A 22,266-nucleotide genomic window follows, 5' to 3' on the forward strand; every position below is an offset into this window, starting at 1 on the left:
CGAACGTGAAAAAGATAAACATATGCGTCGGCACCTCGTTGAAACGACGCAGAGGGCGTCACCCCATTTTAACCTTCAAATGGTTGTGCAAACAAAAAAATTAAAAAAAAAAAAAGAAAATATAAGGAATAAAGGAAACAAAATGGGAACACATCACAGTGATGTGTGCATATGCTCAGTGCGCATGGCGGATGCCCGTCTCCGCTTCGATTCAGTTCTTTATGTTCACGACGTCGTCGGTTTTTTCTTCTTCTGGGTAGAAATATTCATCCTGCGAAGGGGGGAAGCACAAAAAAAATAAAAACAAAAAGGGAGTGCGGGGGGCATACAAAATGGCGCATTTCACTTTTGCCAAGTGGGGCCGACCAAAATGCCGCGCCATCGCATGCGAATCGGTAGGCAGCGATGGGCAGCCACGTGCCGTCACGCTATTTTCCTCCTTCCGCGAAACGCAAAGCGTGTATGTGTGTGGCTCACCATTTCGACCTGCTTGTGTGCATTCAACTCGCTGATGTGCTTCTCGATGTCGAGGAGCCTCTCCGACATTTTCTTTATCACTTCGTTGATGTCGCCTGGGGGAAAGGGGGAGGGCGGACGCGCATGTGTGTAAGCAATTTTGTGTGCAGCGAACCCCGCGCAACGGTTTCTGCGCAACGGCGTCTAAGCAGTGGCATCTACGAAGCGGCATCTGCGCTGCTACGTGTGCTGCGCGGAATGCTCCTTTACAGGTCTGCTTCTTCTCCGCGAGGTCGGTCAGCGACGTGAAGGCGATCTTCAGCTCCCTAAGGTGGCAAGGAGGGGTGAACACGGGTCGTGAGTGGGTGCGCCGCGCGGAAAGGTGGATTGGCTGCAGTGAAATGGCCGGCGCGACGCTGCAAAGGTAACCGCTAACGGGTACCCCCTCTCCCCCCTTACGTGTGCTGCAAGTCGCAGATCTGCTTCAAAAGGTTCAGCTCATTCTGCAGGTACTTGTTCTTCTTGAGGAAATCTATCTTAATTTTGGGGTCCTTGTGGGGGGGAGCGACCTCCCCTTCCTCTTCGCTCGTCTCCTTGTTAATGTTTTTTTTAATTTCCTGCTCCTTCATTTTTAAGTCGTCCAATTTTTCCTTGGCCTCCTGTATAAGTTTCTGCTTATCATCAAGGGTGGCATTTTTGGCGTCTCTCTCCATGGCCGCAGTGCCGACCTTCTCCTTATCCTGTATATCCATGATGGCATGTGTAACGACAACGCATCGGATGTAGAGGAGCAAAATGTAGGGGACTTCCTTAATGCTGGCTAGCTCCAACCACTGCTGAATTTGCAGCTTCATCTCCTCCTCGGAGGTGTTAAAATTCATTCCTCTATCTTTGCATATCTCTATAAGTGTGTGTTTTTTTAAGTTGTCTACCCCTTCGTACATGAGTTCCCTGTCTTCCCTCTGCAGGCGCAAAAAATGGTGCCTGAGTTGGAGCACGACGTGGTAATGCATTCCGTAAGGCTTCAGTCCCAGCAGGTGACAAATGGTTTGCAGCGTTTTTAAATTCATTTGATCTAATACAAAATCTTCCTTAAAAATTTTGGCAATTTTTAAAGTGTCCCCTACACTTAAAAAGGGGTTAACATCTTTTTCATCTTTACTAATTAGCTGTTGATGAAATTTCAATAAAATTTTTTTTTTTTTTTCCGAGTCAATTCCAATATTTTCATTTAGCTGTTTTTCTTTCTCCTCAATTAGCTGTTGCAGAAATTTGGCTAGCTGCTGTTTTGCATACAAATTTTTTTTTATATTAACAAAATTATCATCATTATTTTTAAAAGTGGAGGGTAATAAATTGGGATAAATTTTTAAAAACAGGGGAAGTAAAAACTCCGCAAATGGCACAATGATGAAGAAAGAAAAGGGAATTAATTTGAACATGTCATTCATGGTCCGAATTAGCAACTTGTATTCTGAGTACGACAGCCTGTGTCCCTTTAACCTTTTTATAATTAAATTTTTGGAAATTTTCATGTTCGTGAGGAATAGCAGAACTCCTGTTTTCACCCACACCACTGTGTGTTTTATGTTTTTCCTTAAATCGGCAAAATATATCTTTAGTATGGATGGCTGTACGATTATTATTTTTATTTGCTCTCCTGCCTTTTTTATGAAGGTATAAATTAGTTTCATTCCGTTGGATCCTTTTTTGCACAGCTTTGCAATTTTTCCCCTCTCCTTTTCGCTGTTTTTTATTTTTTTTTTTTTCATCATTTGGATCACGTTTGTGTAGTCTTCCCCCCCTTGCAAAGTGGTGTTATTAGCGCGGTGGGCAGGGGAGTGATCACCTTCGAAAGGGCTTTCTTCTGCCTTCTCTTGGTGATCCCCTTGTTCCGCTTTGCACACTTGAGGGGAATTTCCCCCTGTGGCTGCCCCCCCCTTGAGGGAGTCGTTGTTGCTCGCCTGTTTATCATCCCTCGGCACCTTTGTGGAAAATTTCTTCCTCGCGTATACTGCGCAAAGGGGGTTCCTCCCCTTGGCTTGGCAAAGCTGGGTTACCCCTAGGGGTACTCCCTTTCGGAGCGCGTGGGAGAGGGGACCAAACCGGTCAGTGATGCACACGTTCACTTCGGCGCTGATGCAGACGTTCACTTCGGCACCGATACCAATGCTGGTTGTTACTCTTCGGATGGAATTGCTATTCCCTTCTTCCTTCCAGGCTGGCAGAAGACTGCCCTGGTGGGGGGTGGTGACCTGCTTGCCGCCCACATTAAGCGGCTTCCCAACAGGGGGGCAGCTCACGAAGGACCTCTTCCAACCGACTCGCTCATTCGTCGAGATGAGCCTGTACACCACCCTGCTCGGTCGAAGCTTCATCGTGCCTCGCCTGGCGGCCGCTCACTTGGGGTGCTGGTTTGGTTGTTTAGCGGTTCGGCTGTTCGGTTGTTCAGTTGCTTCCTTGCTTCCTCCTTCCTTGCTTCCTCCTTCCTTGCTCCCTTCCCCTTTGCCTATTTTTTGACCCGCCCAGCTGCGCCTCGCCGCGCCTGCTTTTCTCTTCGGCCCGATTTATGGGGCGCGCGAAGGCGGAGAGGCGGCGGCAGCGCAGCGGGGGGCTAGTCGGGTGGAGAGTGCGTGCAGGTCGACGCGACATTGCTTCGGGGGGGCGCGCGTACAAGCGTAGAAGCGTAGAAGCCACAAAGCTTGTTAAAGCGTTTAATGGGGTCGCTCAGACGAACTTAGTAGAGACTAGTCGAGCACATTTGGACCCGTTCAATCGTGTTCTTCTACGCAATTGTGCGATTATGTTAATTTTTTTATTATTTATTTTTTTCTTTTTTGAGGGCGCGGGGCGAATCAGCTCAGCTGGGCGCACTTTCCCCTGCCACTTCGAACGTCACGACTTCTTCCACGTGGAGGTCTTCTTCGCTGTTTCCTCGGACCCGCGGATCGAATGGCTGGACGTAGCAACAGGCTAGAAGCTTCCCCCTATTTGAGGAACGCTCGCGGGGGCCCTGACCTGCCTGCACGCGTGCATAGAGTAGAAGCGCTGCATCATAGGTGTGCCTGCGCGAGGGGGCCCAGTGTCTTCATCACATAGCCGCTGTGAAGGTAAAGTCGCAAAGGCGCTCACTATCGCTATTGCTACCGCTATGGCGCTCTCTCGCTACGGCTATTTTTGCCCTTCCGAGGTGGTGTCCTATATATGATAAGAGGACGGGGGAAAGGTCAGCCACAATTTGGGGGTGACTTCACATCCACGGAAGAAGTTCCCCCTCCCCTACACATAGCCCCTCCTCTTTCGTAGGGGCAGCCAAGAACAGCTATAAAAACCGCGTCAAACGGAATTCCCCTTTAGCCGCAGGCGTTGTGTATACGCGCAAGGCAGCAAAAGGGTAAAAAAAAAAAAAGGGAAGGCCCAGGAAGGTGAGCATTCATTCACATAACTGTGCTTGCAGTTTGTAAAAATTATTTGCTTCGTTCGCGCTTTTATAACCTTTGTATGTTTGCAAACCCAACTGCGGAAGGCCCCTCTCTCATGTAGGATCTATCAAATGAAAAATGGCTGAAGGGGAATATTCAAAAAAAAGGATGCCAACCAAAAGAAGAATAACCATACGGTTACATGTCGCGGGAATGAATTAACGCACATGGTTTTTTTTTTTGGTTCCAATGAAAAAAAAAAAAAAAAAAAAAAAATCCCCTGCATGTGAAGATGGCACAAGTGCATGGGTAGAAAGAGGGAACGGCTTTTCTTCGCGACGTACCCACATGTTGCATAGCTGGAAAAGCAGAAAGGTTGGGGGGGGGGCAAAAGCTGAACATGCATAATACGTGTGCGTATGAGTATATACATATATATACATATATATATATATATATGTATGTATGTATGCGCGTGTATTTGTTTGGCCCACTTGCATGTTCTCACTTGTGGAGAAGAGGAAAAGGAAACCCGCGCGAGGCAGCAACTCACCACTGTGCAGTCGCCTCGACCGAGCACCCGCGCAGTGAGATGGCCGAAGGTACCGCGCTCTCCTCCTTCTGGCCCATTTCGCATTGTGTAGTAGTGCCTGCATTGTTGCAGCGCAGTTCGCCTTAGTTTGTCGCGCCCGCCCTTTGGGTCTCTTCACCATCCCGCCACTCGCTTCCTTTTTTTGTTCCCACAGTTTGTTCCAGCAGTTTGTTTGGCAGTTTGTTCCTTTTTTTTCCTCCATTTTGCCTTTTTTTTTTTTTTTTTTTCCTTTTTTGCCGCTTTGCCAACCTGGGAACCCCCCCACGTGCAGCCATAATAAGCACCCCCCTGCGCGCCTGTTGCAAACTCCCCTGGCGGAGATGCGGCTACGGGGGAAGGGCACATCTGCAGGGCGGATTCATGTGTGCCATTTGACGGTGAGAAGCGCTTATGCGTCCATCTGGCCAGTCGCGCCATCGGACAGCTGTGCGTTGGTGCCATATGCAGGTGGAACAAAGAGAATGCAATACCTCCGCGTCTGCAACCGTCACCACCCCGAGAGGTGTTCCTTACACATGAGTTAAGTGTTGCTTAACGAATGGTTTGCAAAAGGACGACCCCTCCAAGTTGTCTCAGTGCTCCGACTGCCCTAGTCACCCTGCGCGCTGGAACCGTCCACTCCACCCCATTGCACTGTCAAGGGGGAGAGGCACCACGCGTAGGGAGGGTTTTTATTTTATTATTATTTTATTATTTTTTTTGTGTACATTATCGCGCTACTGCCCGTGCGAACGGCCCCCATCCGAGCGACACCCCGTGCAGAGTGGCTCGGTCGGTAGGCACTCATTTGGAAGCACTCACCTGAAAGCACTCACCTGAAAGCCCTCACCTGAAAGCCCTCACCTGAAAGCCCTCACCTGTACGCGTCTGAGCCGAAGCTACAACACATAGAAGCATGCCAAGGTACCTCCCAGCTGTGATGTTCGTTCTCCGTTCGGGGCGCCCTTTCAGCGAAGTAAGAAGCGTAAGAAGCGTAAGAAGCGCGCAGAGGGCGAGAGGCGCTGTAGGTGTGACGTGAGAGCAGCCAGAGGGGGGGAGCAAGCAGAGCAGGTGAGGATAATCCCAACACGTGTTTTTTCTCCCCTACTGCAGACACTACTGCAGCTACTAGTGCCCCGACTGCCCCCCATTTTTTGTGAAAGCAAATGCGCCCGAGCAGGAAGAGCGAAACGCCCAATGCGTAACTGCTCCCCGAAGGTAGGAAGGGAGAAGCCTCACAGATAGGGACCAGCGAAGAGGCGAAGGGGTGACGTAGGCCCAAGGGGAAAGGGAAGTCTCCCCAAGAAATTATTAAACACACGTGGGACCTACCAACAGGGAACGAACACCATGGCGCTGCTACTACACCTGTTGGAGTACCTCCTACACAAGCTGGGAATTAGGAAGCACATTAAGGGGGTGAAGCGCATCTGCATGAACAGCATTAAGCATTTCATTTTGGAGGAGTTAGAACTGACCCCCTTCACGGTTAGCCTCCTCGATGGCCTGGCGAGAAACGCACCGGGGGGGAAGCCACATAGGGAAAGCGGCACACACGGGAAAGTCTCATCGAAGGGGAAGCGGCCCCGTGAAGAGAAGGGAGCGTTCGGTGCGTATTTGGCCTACCTGGACTCTCTGAAGGAGAGGAGACACCAACTGAGCTTTGACATTTGCTACGTCGGTAGGGTGGAGGTCGACTGGGGGGTCCCCTCCAGCGGGGAGGGCAATCTAAGCGGCAATAGAAGCGGCAGTAGGAGCGGAAACAGACGCGGCAACAGAAGCGGTAATAGAAGTGGCGGGGTGCGCGATGCACACGTCTACAGCGGCTTGACCGCGCAGGTGGAAAACGTCTTCGTGAGTGTGAAGCTGCAGGAGGAGGGCGTCCGCTCGGGGGAGTCTGCGAGAGGAGGAAGGGGAAAGAACGGAAAGAAGGCAAACATGGTTGGCCGCACAGTGGGTAGCGCTAAAAACGATGGTGAACGGAGCAGCGGTGATGATAGATGCAAATCCTTGGAGACCCGCAGGAGCCTCCCCCTGGTGGCTCTCCTCCTGGGCGTCCTCTACCTGAACGTCGTGAAAACGAAGCTGTGCAAGTTGGCCTGTTCCCTCCTCCAGTACATCACTCATAATATTTTAAAGAGGAACCTCCTGCGCCTTCTCAAAGGAACCCTTTCCAAAATGGCCAAGCAACACATCCTCTGCCTTGACGTAAGAAACGTAAATATCATTTTTGAAGATTCTCTCTCGAATGGAAAGAAAAGGATCTTCCTCTCTGTACATGTGAGCGAAATTCACGCGGACAACTGTAGCTTTATCCGGAGCAGGGAGAGAGAGGGAAGCCACGTGAGGGAAGAGACACTCAGTCGGAACCTCCTCCAAAAGGGGAAGAAGCTCATTCGAAATGGTGGGGACACCCTGCAGGGGAATACCTACGAGGACCTATTCAACGTGGGCATCAGTCAGGTTAGTGTTTACCAAGATGGAAGGAGTCAGCACATCGGTAGGAGCGACATTCGTGAGGACAAGCTTAAATATAAATTTTTTTTCTTTTATAATATGAAAGTCACCCATCAGAGGGAGTGCCTGCTGAAGGAGACCAACCTGCTGTGGGTCGTATCGAAGGACAGGGGCAGCCAGAGGTACCTCCTCAGCGTCGTCACCCCGGGCATTCAGCTCGCCCTTTCGAATGATGGGCTTTACAGTTTGTATTTGTTTCTGTATAAGTACGTCTGCATTGCGGGGGGGGGGCATCCCCACACGAGGCAGTTTCATCGTGGGCATTCCCAAAGGGGGCACTCTCGTTGTGGGCATCCCCAGGGGGGGAAATCCCCTTGTGGGTTTTCCCATACGAGGCAATCCTCTTGTGAACAACCCCCTTGTGGACCACCCCCTAGGGAGGTCGCCACTGCCCAGAACCCGCGTGGCCAGCACCGAAGAGGAAGAGCCCGCGTCGCCGGGGAAACGAAACTGCTCCAGTTGGACCTTCACATGGAACAGTTCAAAGTGAGTTACGCGTACAGCGGGGGGGGGGACTCCCTTTGCTGTTGCTGCAGAAATGTGGGTCTTTCCCTTGCGCTCAGGGGGGAGCGGCGGGCGTGCTGCGCTTCAGCACAGGGGGGGGAAACACCAGAGGGAACCGCACCAGAGGGAAGATCATCCGAGGGTACAACGTCGAAGCGATCGGGGCAGACCCTCACGGTGAACGACTTCACCTGCTCGATGGACTCCCTCTCCATCACCGAGCCCCACTCAAGTTTGTCCCTCATCGTGAGCAGAGCCAAGGAGGAGCTGCTTCGCTTCAACAGGAAAAGAAGTTATGCGTTCAGGAAGGTTATTTATAATGGTTTGTTAGACTCCACGTGTGAAGAGTACGCCAGTGTGACCGCCGCTCTCCATGGGAGATGTGGCTGCGGTGGGCCTCTAAGGGGGAAGAGCAGACAGTGCCTCGTCTTACAGGTGCATAGGAAGTGCGGACGGGGGGGGAGTAAACCAAGTCGTTACAACGTAGGTCTGCAGGTTGAGTGCGTCAGCCTGGTCGTCCGTCGGGTGGAGCGGTTCTGCACGCTGGTGGGGGGGCTGCTGGAGCGGGATCTCTTCGTGCTGCACCACCATTTGGGGGGGGGCACTGGAAGGAAGCCACACGGTGGCATTCGACGCGGTGGCAATCTACTCAGCAGCCTTCCACACGGTGGCAATGTACACAGTTTGAAGGCACACGGTAGCAATATACTCAGCAGCGGTCGGGGGCGCCCCCGCCCGCCGCTTATTCACGTAAACGCGCAGGTTACGCGGGTCAAAGTGGAGCTAACGAAGCTGCGCGCGCCCACGCTGGTCCTTTGCCTGGACCATACGCTCCTGCACTTTACAAATCAAAACATCGTGCACGTAAAGAGAAAGGCAGTGCAGAAGTTGAGGACACGTCGAGGCTTTCACCTAATGAAAGAATTGAAGAACAAGCGAGAGACGCCCCACAATCATGTAAACATAGCCTATAGAATAGCAAACATATATGCCTATCTGGAGCATGAGGGGAGCACCCACATTTTGGTCTTTCCCTTTTGTTTGTTCTTCACCCTGGACAGGAACGAGCTGTACAGGGCGAGCATCTCCATCGTTTCGCTGGTCGTCGAGCTGAACAGCGACGTTTTGAATTTGCTGAGGGGGTTGTTTGGGGACCGCCGGGAAAGTGCGCAGGTGGGGAGCGGCAGCACGAGCGAAGCTGTGTACTTCTCATCGGAGGAGTTCCCACAGGAGCAGTTCCCGTGGGGGAAATTCCCACCGGGGGGAACTCCTCTTCGTTACCAGCAGGGGAGAGAAAGCAGTGAAGACGAACCGACGGTGAAAGCCCACGCAAAGGAGGACCTCATGTCCATGCAAGAAGAACTGAACTTCCTCTTCGGGGCTCTGGAAGTTTTTTTTGAAAACGACCAAGTGGCGAATGAGACGAATGAGGAAGACGGCTATGTGAGCTCCTCCTTCAGCGTTACCTACGTATTAAATTTTTTTATTAATGTGCAGTTGAGATTTGCCTGCCGCTGCGTAAACCTCTTCCTCTTCCTGCGCAATGAGGGAACACCTAATGCGAAGAAGCAGAAGAAGAAGAAGCGGAAGAAAAAAATATCGAATGCCATAAGCTTTTTGCAGACGGACGAGGCGGGGTCGAACCGGCTGGACCACTCGAAAGGCACAGACAGGTACGTCGAAGCAGTTCATTTCAAGTTCACATCTGAGAGGATCGTTTTTCACTTTTTTGCCACGAAGAAGAAAAGGGACTACCTCCTTAAGAACAAACTGTCCGTATGCGGCTTCTCTTCATTTGGTGATTTTAACATCCGTGCGGTTCCTTTGCGGTTTGAAGCCCTCAGGGGGGTCAGGGTGTACTCGCTTGCTGACCATGGGGGGGAGAGGAAGCTCGTAAGGTTGAGGCCGTGTGGCGGGCGCATCCCGGGGGGCGTTGTAGGGAGGGAAAGAAGTTACATTGGAGGGGTTCACTCGAATGGTCACTCTGATCCTAACTGCTCCTCCCACGGGAAGTGCCGCCCCCCCGCGCTCACGCTGAAACACCAGTGCCAGCTGACCCACTCGGGGGAGCTCAAAAGACACGGCGTGAAGAACAAGCACGTAGTTGCATGCTCCCTGGAGAGGCTGGACCTGTACGTGCACGACGTCTTCCTGAACGTGGCCTACTACGCGTACGTCCATTTGTGGGCAGTGAAAACAGGGGAAGCTTATCACGGAGGGACCAATCATCTGACAAAGGGACCCCTCAGAAACGTCTTCCCATCCGAATCTCACCTTCTTCAGATGCGAAGGAACAACAACACCTTCTACAGATCTGTTACGAAGAAAATGTTAAGACTTTTCTTTTACTTCATCGCAAAGAGAATTACCTGCTCGTTTCTTTTCACGGACAAGAGGGACATGGCCGGGGGGGAGCAGCGACTCTCCTTGGGTGTGGCGAAGAGGCATTTCAAGATCGGGACAAATTGCCTTGTTGTGAAGCTGAGGAGTCACCTTGTGAGCATCGAAACGGTGAAGGAGTCGGGCGGGCAGCACTGGGGGGAAGCAATAAAGGAATTAGCAGAGGTGGCAGCCCAAAACACTATCGCTGAGGATGAAGAAGCGGTAAACGCTATCGCTGAGGAAGAATCCGTGGGAACCTCCCCCGGGGGAAAGGCCCACCAACTTCCTCCCATGCAAAGACACCTTGGCAAAAGAACCCACCAAAGGACAAAACGACGACTCGCAGGAGGGTGCAACACGCGCGGTAGGCGCCATTTCTACGTGTGTAAGTTGTCCTTCCACATGTTGGTAAAGGAGACCACTGTAGTGAGGTACATCGTGGGGGGGGCGGGAGTGAAGAAGGGGAAGCAACGCACAGGGGAGGCGAACCATCTGGGAGGAGAAGACGGTACTGTGGAGAAGCGAGCGCTTTCCAGGACCTCCCTTACGGGGGCGGCCCCCCCCATTGGTTCACACCACCACGCATCGGAACGCAGCCTAATTTGGAGAGAGGCATCGACCGAAGTGGTGAACATACAGCCGATCGGTAACCCCCCCCCACGGAGCGTTCCCCACGCAGGAACGAGCAAACCGAAGAGAAGAAACGTGTTCGTGAAGATCGAGGGAATCAATTTGATCCTGTCGGACCCACTCAACATGGCGATTTACCTGAACATCCACAGGGTTCGCATATCTTCACATGTGAGCTTCTTAAATTTGTTAAAAGGGTACATCGAAGCGATTAAGGAGAACTTCCAGAACCCGTTTTTTAGAACCCGTTTTCCGCTTGATAGATGCACGAGTGGTAGAAGCGCAGCTGAAGAGGTCAGAGATTTTATAAACAGGAGGAACAAGTATGCCCATGGGGGGTACCAACGGGGCGCAGGGGAGAAGCGCATTGGGGGTGGCCTCACCAAGGGAAGCCTCACAAGGGGAAGTCTCACCAAGGGCGCACCCCCCGCGGGAGAGGTCCACCCAGTGGAAGGGAACGGAAGAAAGAACCCACCCATGTGGTACGAACCGTTTGGAGGTCTCTTCCAAGTGAGAAAAGCACACATTGATGTAAACAGGGTCACCTGGAGCTGCACCTACTTTGTGCGTCCACTTGGGGGGGAAGGGATCATCCGAAGTGGGGGTGCTGACTCTTCAGGTGAAGCGGCTAACAAGGGGAGGAAGAAGAAGCTGAGGATGCTGAGGAAGAAGGGGAAGAAGAAGGGGAAGGAAAAACTGCTGCTGAAAATAAAAAAAGGGACGTTCGTTTTTGCTCGCAGTTGCCAAGGCACCACTCAGAGGAGGCAACTCCTGCAAGTGGCTTCTCTCACGCGAGGTAAGCTCTTTGACGTCCACTTGTTCTTGAAAGGGCTGGAGGATGGGAAGAAGTTCCTCATTTTTCAGGCTGATTATCTGCACCTGGGGAGCCAAGTGAGGTTTGAGCTCCCCGCGAGGGAGGTGCGTAGAAGAGGTGTGCATATGATTAGGAGGGTTGGAGGCAGAGTGGGTAGAATTGCTAAACTGCGTAGAGGAGGTGTGAAGATCGTTAGGAGGACCGGAGGCAGAGTGGGTAGAAGCGGGGGGAGGAGAGCCGGTGAACCACCCAGCTGCACCCAACGAGCGGGCCACCCATTCCCACGTTTGCTCTATCCTTCCATAACATGTTCGAGGCGCAAAGGGAAGGCTCGGCTCCTCTTTAAGATGTTGAGATGCTTAAAGAGGAAAGCAAACACCCTCAGGGGTGAGACATCCTCTTCTTCGCCAACGCAGGGGGGAAGTCACCCCCACCAAGTGTATGTCAAAGCGGTACTAAAATCGTATAGCAGTAGGGGAGAGAAGGGGGGCGATGGACACGTCGGAGGCAACTCCTCCTTCAACGTCTTCCTGAACGAGGGGAACATCATCTCGTTGGTTAATCTATACGTGTGCGTGGTGGAGCTGGGCGTCAAGGCGCAGCGCCTCCTGCGCAGGTACGGCTTGGGTGGAAGAAGTGAGTGCCCAGCTAATCGCACAGGGCCTAGGATGCCAGGCAAGCCACTCGCGCGAATCATCCGCAGAGTGCACGCCAAGCACAGGGTGAAGAAGGTGCAGTCCGCAGAAGGGGCGGGTGCGCTCCGGGGGGGTAGCAGCCCAGGGATCGACCCACGAAATGGCCGCTTCGTGGGGGGGAAGAAGGCAGCTCAGAAGAGGGGAATCCGCTTGGCTGGCAGGGAAGTGGGCAAATGGGCCAATCGGCGAAGCGGCCATCTGGTGAAGCGGCGGAATGTTCATCTGGTGAAGCGGCGGTGTGCTCATCCGTCGAAGCGGCGGTATGCCCATCTGACGAAGCGACGGTGTGCTCATCCGTCAAAGCTGCGGTGTGCTGATCCCCCCCCGGCTCCCCTTACAGATGCGCTGCTCAAATCCGTGCGCTTCAAACTGAAGAATATATTTTTGCTGTTCCACGCGGGCAGACAGAACGCCTTCCTGGGGGCGTACGTAGGCGGCCTCAAGGGGGAGCTCACGAGGAAGGGGAGCGGAGGAAGCAGACAGAAGAAGACGCACCGTTTTAGGTACCTACACGAGTGTAAGGAACTGCTCCTGTTCAGCAGCAACGACTATTTTGATGCGAAGGGGAAGGTGTACCTGTTCGAAATGTTTAACTCCTTGTCGAGGCGGAACTACCAGAATTGTATGAACATGTTCATATTTTTTTTAAAAAAAGAAAAAGAAAATTTTGAAGCGAGCAATTTGAGGAGGAGGAGGAGTAGCAGTAGTAGGGTAAAATGCATTGAGGGGGTCAGGGCGGTTGGCCAGCAATGCAACAACGGGGTGATGCTCATCAGGAGAAGCCTCCCAACTGGAGAGAACAAACTTGTCGACCGGGTTAAGAAAACACAAACGGTGCTAAGCAAGCGGAGAGGTAGCCCTGTTATGAGGAGTGACCGGATGGCCATTAAAGGGTTAGGACGCACACAGGAGAGAGAGGAAGGAGTAGGGGTGCCACTTCGAACGGGAGGGAAACGACTAAACAGACGGAGAACAAAACGATGTGCTCCTCCCCCAACTGACGTGGCAACCGTTTTGAAGAGAGCAGGTGCAAACAGGAAGGAGCTGCTCAGGGAGTACCTCACCAATGTTGCCTATTACGAAAGGAAGTTTAAAGAAGAGCAGAGGAAGGGTGGCACCACCCTGTTCGTCAACAGATGTGTAGATGCCACTGTTGAAAGAAGAGCTGCTTGCATGTGGAGTGCATTAGAGTTCTTAGAAGGGAGAGCCAAAGTGATCGCCGCGAAGGAGGTTACCCCAAATGGCAAACTGATTGTGCATCTGAAACACTCTGTGAAGGGAGACCCCGTGTTGAACCTCACCATCAAGCACACGTTTAGAGACGTCTGTTTCTTCCTCCCCATGCACACCCTTGTTCAGTTTTACAAAATTGTGAGCACGTCCAAAATGGGGAGAGCGTTTCAGTTGCTGTCCGTTGGGAGATTCAGTCAGACGAAACAACATGGGGATGCAACTCAGGGTAGGAAAAAAAAAAAAAACCTTTTTCTTTCCTACCACTTTAAAATAGTTTTTGCTAACTTGAATGTTCATCTGCTGTCTGCGTGTACCTACCGTATGGATAGCGTTAACGAGAGTGACGAGGAGATCCTACACGATTTGAGTCTGCTGAAGGAAAAGACGAGACATGCCTACCCCGGTGGACGCATCGACAGTGGAGGTAAAAGAAAACCAAGCAGAGCCAAACACCAGAGGGAAGACAGCCACAGAGTGTTTGCCGAGGAAAGGGCAAACGAGTTACACAGACGGAAGAGGGAAGCCGTTTCCACCGCAACGCAGAAGCGAAGCAAAGGGAAGAAAGAATCCATTTATGGGAAGCCCCCCGAGGGGAAGCACCAGCCATCCTACGTAACTACCGAACGGGGGGAGGGGCGGAAAAACGTCTACTTGGTGAAGCAGAAAAAAAAAAAAAAAAATTCCGATGGGAACTTGAGGAGGAGGGTGTTCCTCTACGACTGGGTGGTCAGCACGAGTGTAAAGGTGGACGTTGAGAGGAAGAAGCGGAAGAGGAGGGGGGCCATTCGGGGGAGCGAGGTGCATCGGTCGAAGCAGGCGCAGCGATCGAAGCAGGCACAACAATCGATGCATACGCAACGATCGAAGCAGACAGAGAGAGGGACGCACACCCCCCAGAGGGAAAACCCCCCCAAAAGGGAGGAAGCACAAAGAGGCTCCCTCGTGCACGTCAGCAAAACGCACTTCCACATATCCACGCAGCACCTCAAGGTGAGGTGCGGCCTCCTGCACGCCCCCCTAACTTCCCACGGCGCGATAAATGCCCTGCGGGTGGAACAGGTGAGCAGCTCATCCAACCAGGCAAAGCAGCACAAGGAAAAGCAGCACAAGGAAAAGCAGCACAAGGTGTACCTAAGCCTGATGGGCGTTCGGAAATTTGTTTTGCGGCGTGGCGGGGCAATGCCAGCCGAGTGCCTTCACGGACAGAGCAACATGGGTGGAGATTCGCTCCTATCCCATGACGAACCGCATATCAGTGTGATTCCCCTGCGAGAGTTCTGCCTCTACACCGTCGTGGAGTTTATGAACATCCTCTGCTTCTACACGCGCGTTAGTTATGCGCTTAATCGGGGAGAGTCTTTACGCGTGAAGTCCGGCGATAAGGGGGGGAAGAATCTCCCCCCGGAGGTTTTAACACCCAGTTTGGCAGCCCTGGATGGGAGTCGCACATCAAAAGAGGGAGGAACAGATGAACGGGGGAACATCGCGTGGAAGCGGACTAGCCGCTTTCCCTTCGTCTCGAAGAGGGACGCCGCCGAGCGGGGGGGGAGCAGCCCCCTCAGTAGTAACTCCTCGAAGGACGCGCCATCTGGGGGAAGCGGCGGGGGACACGCTCCTGTGCAGGAGAACCAAGCAAACCGGGCAATCAACGCAGACCGCACGAATGACACCCGCAGAATGGTCAGCGGAGTTACCACCCCCCAGGCGAGGGACACCCATTTAAAGAACTCCCAAGCAGACCGGCACGGGAGGAACATGGCCACCCCCCCAAAAGTGCAGGTGACGAAGAACGGCGTAAACCTAATTGTGAGCAACGTGTCCGTAGGCGTAAACAACAACGATTTGCTAATTTTGAAGCTTCTGGTGGAGGACTTGAAGAACCTGGGGAGGCAGCTGCGCGAGGGGAAGGTGTACACGTGCAGGTACAGCTACCGGGGGGTGGTGATCTCCTCCAAGTTCCGCAAGGGGGGGGGCGGCAGCAAGCGAGGAGGCAAGCGAGGAAGCAAAGTCGGCGGTGGGGGCGGCATCAAACGCGGCACGCGAGCGACGAACAAGCTGCACATCAGCGTGGACGCGTTGAAGGTGTCCTGCCTAACTCTGGGGTACCTGCACGAGCTGTTCTCCCTAAACTGTGTAAACAACCAGCTGACGTTGAGGAGTAGAAGCCGAAAGGGGAAGCCCAGAAAAACACAAGTGGTGCTGAACATGAAACAGATGAATGGGCTATGCATAGAAGTCTCACACTTTAGCAGTAGCTTATTTAAAAACGCGAGGAAGGTTCCCTTTGTAGATCCATTCGATCTGTCATTTAGCTACAACATGGATGAGAGGAAAAAGAAGAAGCTCTGGATTTATATAAAAAATGACGTTCGCATCTATCTGGGGAGAAGCATAATGAATTTCGTTTTCCTCTTCAATGAGCACTTCGTCCATTCGTACTTTGCCTACCATGAGTGCATGCTCAGCAGTCAGGTCACCAACGAGAGGGTAAAGACCATCAGGGATCTGCGCAATTTGGATTCCTCCCCAAATGAGCTGAACAAGGAATTTATAATTTTAAAAAATTACACGTCTTACAATTTGGCCTACGAGTATGAGGAGAACGTCGGGTTGGTGAAGGGGAGGCAGGACGGCCTCATTGTGGGTGCCAATTTGTTTGTCCTCCTCATTTACAGCGTGGAGGATGCCAGCCTGAGGAGGAAGGTTTTTCTCAAGGGGAGGGGGTACCCCTCCATGGGGAGAGATTACCTCTCTTCTGGGAGAGACTACCCCTCCCGGGGGAACCACCCCCACTCGCTGCACGACCCACACCACAAGAAAACCCTCAACGAGAAGAACTACCTACACATCGACGTGGGCCTCCATGAGAACAAAAAGTGCATCAGAGTGTACCCCTACTTTTTTGTGAAGATCCTGTTCGATGAGTACCTCAAGCGGGACGTCGCCTCGATAGAGGGGGACTCCACTTTACCGAAGAATAACCCCTCAAGTGGAGGTGGGGGGGGGAAGAAAAAAGCAAAGCAATTTCTCCATTTGAAGTTAAAGTTTATCAAGGCGAACACGATCAACACGTGCGTGGTGAAGGAGAAGCAGAGTGCCTTCAGCGTCCCCTTTCACTTTATGAAGAGGTGCGAATTCATCCAGCTCGTGGTGAAGATGCACAGGGATAAGCTGTACGTGAGCAACAAAATGAAGTTCTCCCAGTTTTTGAGGCTGCGGAGGTACGTCTTTAGGGACGTGCACGACGGAGTGCATGTGCTCTACTGCGGCTTCTTCTTCCTGGTGAAGAGGCGCATGTGTGGGGAAGCGGCAAAAGATCTACACCAGGAGGGGGGAGCAAAAGACCTACACCAGGAGGGCGAAGCAAACGGAGTGCACCTGAAGGGGGGGGCAAAAGACCTACGCGTGAAGGGCGAACCAAACGGAGTGCACCTGGAGGGAGAAGCCCCCGCGGAAGAAGCCAAGTACGCCAAACTATTCAGCGTCGTCCAAGTGGTAGAAAAGAACGTTCACGTCCTGTCGATCCAAAACTGCATGCAGATAATTAACCTGACCCCCTTCCACATCAACGTGTTGCTGAAGAGAGAAAAGGGAAGAATCAAGACCTACAGCCTGCCCAGTTTCGACTTCGCTAATGTGTATCACTTTTGCTTCCTAGACAATCTCATTCTGAATTTTAGTCTCTCCTTCTACCGCCAGTGGATCAAATTCTTCAGGGTGAACAATGAGGCGTATTTCGCGCGTGCGGAGGTGAGGCAGGAGTTGTTCGCGGCGGCAGGCGGTCAGCCAGGCGGCCAAGCAGCAGGCCAAGCGGCAAGCCAACCGAGTGACCAACCAGCAGACCAACCGCCAGACGAACCGGCGGACCAACCGGCGGACCAACCAGTCGGCCGGGCGAACGCAGCCCCCCCGCCCCAAATCCTCTTTTTTGAGATCGTCAAATTTCACAGCCTCTACTTCGTGGTGTACATCTACATGCGGGAGCAGACCTACACCATCGCCATCGTGAGCAAGCACAACATTGTGAATTACACGAGGAACGCCCTGCAGTACTACGTGCTGAACGACGAGGAGGACTGTCTGGACGACCTCAAATTCGAGAGCGAAGTTAAGAAGTACAGTCTGAAGGAAACGTACGGCGCGCTCAAGGAGGATTTCCTTCTGCTGCCCCCGGTTGTGGAGAAGAGGGTCTTCGCGGCGGACGGGGATGTTTTGAGGGTAGCAGAAGGGGAAAAGAAGAGCCAAGGGGAAGGGGAAGAAGAGGGAAAAGAAAAGGGCAAAAAAAAAGATAGAGACGATGGCCAAACCAGAGACCGAGGCAGAGACGGTGGCAAAGACCCCACCGAGGGGCGCATCAAAAACTACTGCTTCAACCACCGCTTCGCCCTCAACAGCCACAACAAGGCGGCGAGCGGCGACTCCGTCTCCTACGAAGTAAACAGGTCCTACACGAAGGTGATTCAGCTCAACGAGGAGTACTTGACGGTGCGCGTCCACCACGTGCGCTTCCACTGCTTTGGCATTTCCTTCGTCCAGTTCTTTCCCTACCTCGTTCTGGTCAACCTCACCAAGTACTCCTTCGAGGTCAAGTCCAAGCCGCAGGACGCGCTGGAGGGGGAGCGCCAGACACAGCAGCGGGAGAGGCAGCGGGAGCGGGAGCGGCAGCCGCACGACTCGGACCAAAGCGACGACCTGAACTTCAGCGAGCACTCCTGCTTCTCCCCCACGAGCGAGGACGACTCGGGGGGAGGCGCACCAGGTGGGCACCCTCAACGAAGCGGCTACCTCGGGAAAATCGCCGCCCTCTTTGACGAAGAGAAGGCGGAGAGCAGCCGCGCTGACCGCACCCACCTGCTGGAGAGCATGAGCGTGCAGGAGCTAACCATAAAGAACAAAAGCGCGTGGGACTTCGTCAGCCTTAAGGTGAGGAAGCCGGGGGGCGCAGGCCAACTTCTGCCCGACGAAGTGTCGCTCAACAAAGTGCCGCTCAGCAAAGTGCCGCTGGACGAAGTGCCACTCATCGATATGCCGCTCAACAAAGGGAACCGCCCGGGAAGAGCCAAACTGGTTAACTACGCACGCGCGCTGAAAGTCCTGGCCCGGAAGACCCTCGAGAGGAGGGGGGCCCCCCGGGTGGTGAAGACCAAACACGTGAGGGGGAAGTACCTAAGGATCCACAAAAACTGCTCCACCTACTTCTACACGTACAAGTACGCTCATATTCAAATGAAGAACGACCAGCACCTGACGGTGGTGAAGGAGAAGCTCTTTCACATCGCCACGGTGGAGAAGGACAAAACGTATTACGTTTTTATTAAGAGAGTTCCGCTCTTGTTGGGGGGGGAAGAAGAAGACGGAGGAGAGACCCCTGAAGAGGAAGCCCCACCTGTTGAGGAAGCCACCTCGGAAGGGGAACCCCCCCTTGGAAGGCTCCGCTCAGCCGAGGACAACCGCACCCTCCACGCATGCAATAGCTTACCCAAAGTGCACCCCGACCCCGTGGCCTTCACGAAGAGGAACCCCATGAGACGAGCATTCCAAAGCTACAAAGAGAAGATAAACGAGCAGGTGATGAGAAAGAAGGGGAGCATCCACATTTATAATAATTTGGAGGTCCCCTTCTTTGTTAACCCAGCCCAAAGCAGACACCTCTTTTTTGTTAAGAGAAGGTACGTGATCTTCAAAGGGGAGAAATGTATTTTTTTTTTCTTTCCAAAATTTATTTTAATGAATGGGTCCCTACAGTTGCTACTCAAGCTGGGAGATGACATGCAGATGAGAAGATACCAATCGGTTAGGAACTACCTCCACTTGGTAAAAACCGCAGAGATGTATCAAAACTTCCACGTGATGAAGTTCTCCCTGGTTTGTAACCTCATTTCGTCCTTTTCCTTTTCCTTTTTCCTGCTCAAGAGGAGGAGAGTTAAAGGGGTTGTCCCTGGCATGGGGGAAACCCAACAGGTGTACTACGAACTGTACCTCGTGAAGCACCACTGCGATATGGTGCTCAACAAAAATAATGATGCTAACATGATTGTGAATGGAGTGAGGGAGTCCCAGTTTTTGAAGAATGTCTTTTCGCTGGACTACTTTTTCCACTTCCTCAAGGGGGAGAGGCACATGGTGGGGGAGTCCCCAATAGGGGCGTCGCCCAAGTGGAATCACACGAATGGCTCGCTCCCCCGAATGGAGGACACGAGGGGGGGGGTCATCTACGTGAACAACCTCTACGGACTGAGCGAGAAGGACCTGGTCAATGTCAAATTGTTTATTAAGAGTGTTAACCTGTTGCTGAAGTTCGAGGACCTGTCGGGGGAGGCCACTACCCTCGTGCAGATGAATCAGCGGATTCACTTTAGCAAAATTTTCTTCAACTTGTTCACCTTCCAGTGCCTGGACGGGAAGTCCCTGGCGCGGAGGAAGCGCTGCATAGGGTTCTGCCGGGTGCGCGGGGGGAGGAAAGAGCGCAGCGGGAAGGGGAGCCATCTGCAGAAGTTGCATATGCAGGGGAGTCATCCGGAGGGGTGGCATATGCAGGGTTTGTCCGATGAGCCGGGCGAATGGGGAGGGAGTCCCCTAAGGAGGAGCGGCAGCATGGTGAGGCGGCTACTCAGGAGAAGCGGGCCAGAGAGTGTCACCACGATGGCGGCGGACACGATGGCGGCAGGCACGTTTGCGGCAAGCACGATGGCGGCAGGCACGATGGCGGCAGGCAGGACGAGCCGGGGGCCGGGGAGAACCCTCTCCCTGACGAGGAAAAGAAACGCTTCAAAAATCTACAGCGTGTATAGACTGTTCAAGAGCAAGCTCTACTGCCAGTACTCCTCCCACCTGTTCTGCAGCTACGTGAAGAACGTCCTCCTGTATAGGCAGCTGTTTGATTTGCTAAAAAGCAACGTGCATGTGGTCAGCATGAGCTTTTCCGATTTCTACGAGAGAGTGCTCATCCTAATAGATAACATCCGTGTGAGTAAAGAAGACGAGGGGGTAGAAAAGAAACCCTTCGAAGGAAACAGCCACACCATTCTTACCAAATATAATGAGGAGGAAACGTGTGTGCATGTAAATATAGACTTGCTAAAACAGAGGGTTATGAAATACAAGCATATTTATAATAGCCTGAATATCGTGCATGCTTGCTGTCACTTGGAGAGAGCGAGGAGACAGAGGAAGAGGCGCAGACAGAGAGAGACAATCGAGTGGGTTGACCCCTCAAATGTGGTCTCCACCAACAGAGGTGAGAGGAAGGGGGGGGAGACCCTCCTAGTGGAAGAGACCAAAGGAAGAAGAGTCACCTTCACCGAAAGGAACGCTGCGCGCGTGGTGAGCTCGAACCACTTCGCCAGGAACAGGGCGCACGCGCTGCTGTACAGCGCCTACCACTTTTACAAGAGGGGGAGGGGCTCTCGGCGGGGCTCCTCCGACGGCGACAGAGAGGGGGGTGATGCCAACCGCGGACATGCCACCGGCCGAGATACGAACCGCTCCGATGCCAACCGCGGACATGGGGCGACGCGCCAAATAGACAACCTGGTGCAGTTCATCGAGCAGATAAAGCAGCAGAAGCTGAGCGGGAGGCGCAGGGAGATCATCAAGAACCTCTCCATCGAAATTGCAAGCCTGAGTCTGACGCTGGACTATAACTACTTCGTCAACGTCGTGCCCCAGTGCTACGAGTACGTGTGCAGGCAGTGGCGCTACTTCAGCGTTGCCGGCAGTAGCGGAAGTAGCGGCAGTAGCGGCAGTAGCGGCAATCGAGGCAATCGCGGTAATAGGGGAAGTCCTCCCAATCGCTGTAGGGGCAGTCCGCCCAGCCGAGGCGACGGCGCGCTGCGGGCGCTGCTGCACGGGGGGGAAGGGCTGAGCGAACTCCAGCCGTTCGCCGCCGCGCGCAGCCTGTACATACCCACGAGCGAAAAAAAAAGGAATTTCCTCCTCTACATATATAACCTTGACATCAAAAAGACGAAGATCTACATTAACGTGAATTACCTGCTGAAGTTATTGCTGACGAAAAACTTCCTCATGAACATATCGGCCATCAAAATAAAAAATAAAAAAAAAAAAAACATACAGTATATTTTAAAAAAAATAAAAAAAATATATTTTTACAATTACATTAGCATCTTTTTTTATCTTTTGAAAAATATTAATATATCGGAACACTCCTCCTCCACGACGTTAAATGTGTTGTCCTTTTTGGAGAGTCTTTTAAAAAACAACCTGCAGTTGCTGTGCCCCTTGAATAACCTCTACAGCATCGTTGTTACGCTGAAGCACAAGTGCGAGCACCAGCTGGAGCATAGCAGTAAGGCGGCCACGAGGATTAACCAAGACTCAACTTACCCATTAAATAAACACATTAATCCCTTCTTCAGCTTCGAACCCAGTCGGGGACTTTTAATTTCCAGACAGTACTATCGCTACTATGCGCAGCAGCAGAGGGAAAACAGGACCAGCGCCTACTTGAAGAACTTTTTCTCCTTTAGCTACCCAACGTTTTTTTGGAAAAGTGTTTTTACGAGCCCATTTTCCAAGGAGCTGCGGCAGCGTAGCGGTACTGCCATGCGGAGGACACTCCTCGATGTGCTCAGCCGAGTCTCCCCAGGGGATGATTCCCCCCTACAGCGTCCTGCTGAACGGGTAGGTAGCGGCACCCCCCTGAGGGGTAAACCCCACACCGCTGGGGGAGATGCCAAACAGGCACGTGCACTTCAGCGGGCCAGCCGCGCCCCACGGGGAACCCCCCAAAGTGAGGCGGAACCGCGGCGCACGCGGGGGGAAGCTGACCAGCCGAAGCAAAAAAAGAAGAAGCTGAAAAGGAGGAAAAAGCGAGACGTGCAAAATATAACGCACATATCGTTCACGCACAATCTAAATATAGGGAAGTGAAATGAGGAAGTAAGTTGGGGGGAAAAAAAAAAAAAAAAGAGCGAACGAAGAGATAAACCCTCTTGACTGTGCGAGCGGCGGATGACGCCTTCGTCGGAGTAGCCACCACCGGGGGGGGTCTCTCCCAAAGGGTATACTCTACGATTGTGT

General features: G+C 52.7%; 3 protein-coding genes across 3 annotated transcripts; 2 read left to right on the top strand and 1 right to left on the bottom strand.

Moving 5' to 3' along the window:
* Positions 1-211: 211 nt before the first annotated feature.
* On the bottom strand, positions 212-2,834 carry PVX_089955 (hypothetical protein, conserved; the record flags this gene model as incomplete). The annotated part of the gene is made up of 4 exons (XM_001615033.1): positions 212-271; positions 478-572; positions 727-782; positions 916-2,834. The coding sequence occupies 4 exons, from the start codon at positions 2,832-2,834 to the stop codon at positions 212-214; spliced, it is 2,130 nt and encodes a 709-aa protein (XP_001615083.1).
* A 2,965-nt stretch (positions 2,835-5,799) lies between these two features.
* On the top strand, positions 5,800-7,456 carry PVX_089960 (hypothetical protein; the record flags this gene model as incomplete). The annotated part of the gene is made up of 2 exons (XM_001615034.1): positions 5,800-7,172; positions 7,378-7,456. The coding sequence occupies 2 exons, from the start codon at positions 5,800-5,802 to the stop codon at positions 7,454-7,456; spliced, it is 1,452 nt and encodes a 483-aa protein (XP_001615084.1).
* Positions 7,457-8,385: 929 nt separating this feature from the next.
* On the top strand, positions 8,386-22,116 carry PVX_089965 (hypothetical protein, conserved; the record flags this gene model as incomplete). The annotated part of the gene is made up of 3 exons (XM_001615035.1): positions 8,386-11,400; positions 11,713-11,932; positions 12,332-22,116. The coding sequence occupies 3 exons, from the start codon at positions 8,386-8,388 to the stop codon at positions 22,114-22,116; spliced, it is 13,020 nt and encodes a 4,339-aa protein (XP_001615085.1).
* Positions 22,117-22,266: the final 150 nt, after the last annotated feature.

Source organism: Plasmodium vivax, chromosome 5 (assembly GCF_000002415.2).
Source record: "Plasmodium vivax chromosome 5, whole genome shotgun sequence".
Lineage (NCBI taxonomy): Eukaryota > Apicomplexa > Aconoidasida > Haemosporida > Plasmodiidae > Plasmodium > Plasmodium vivax.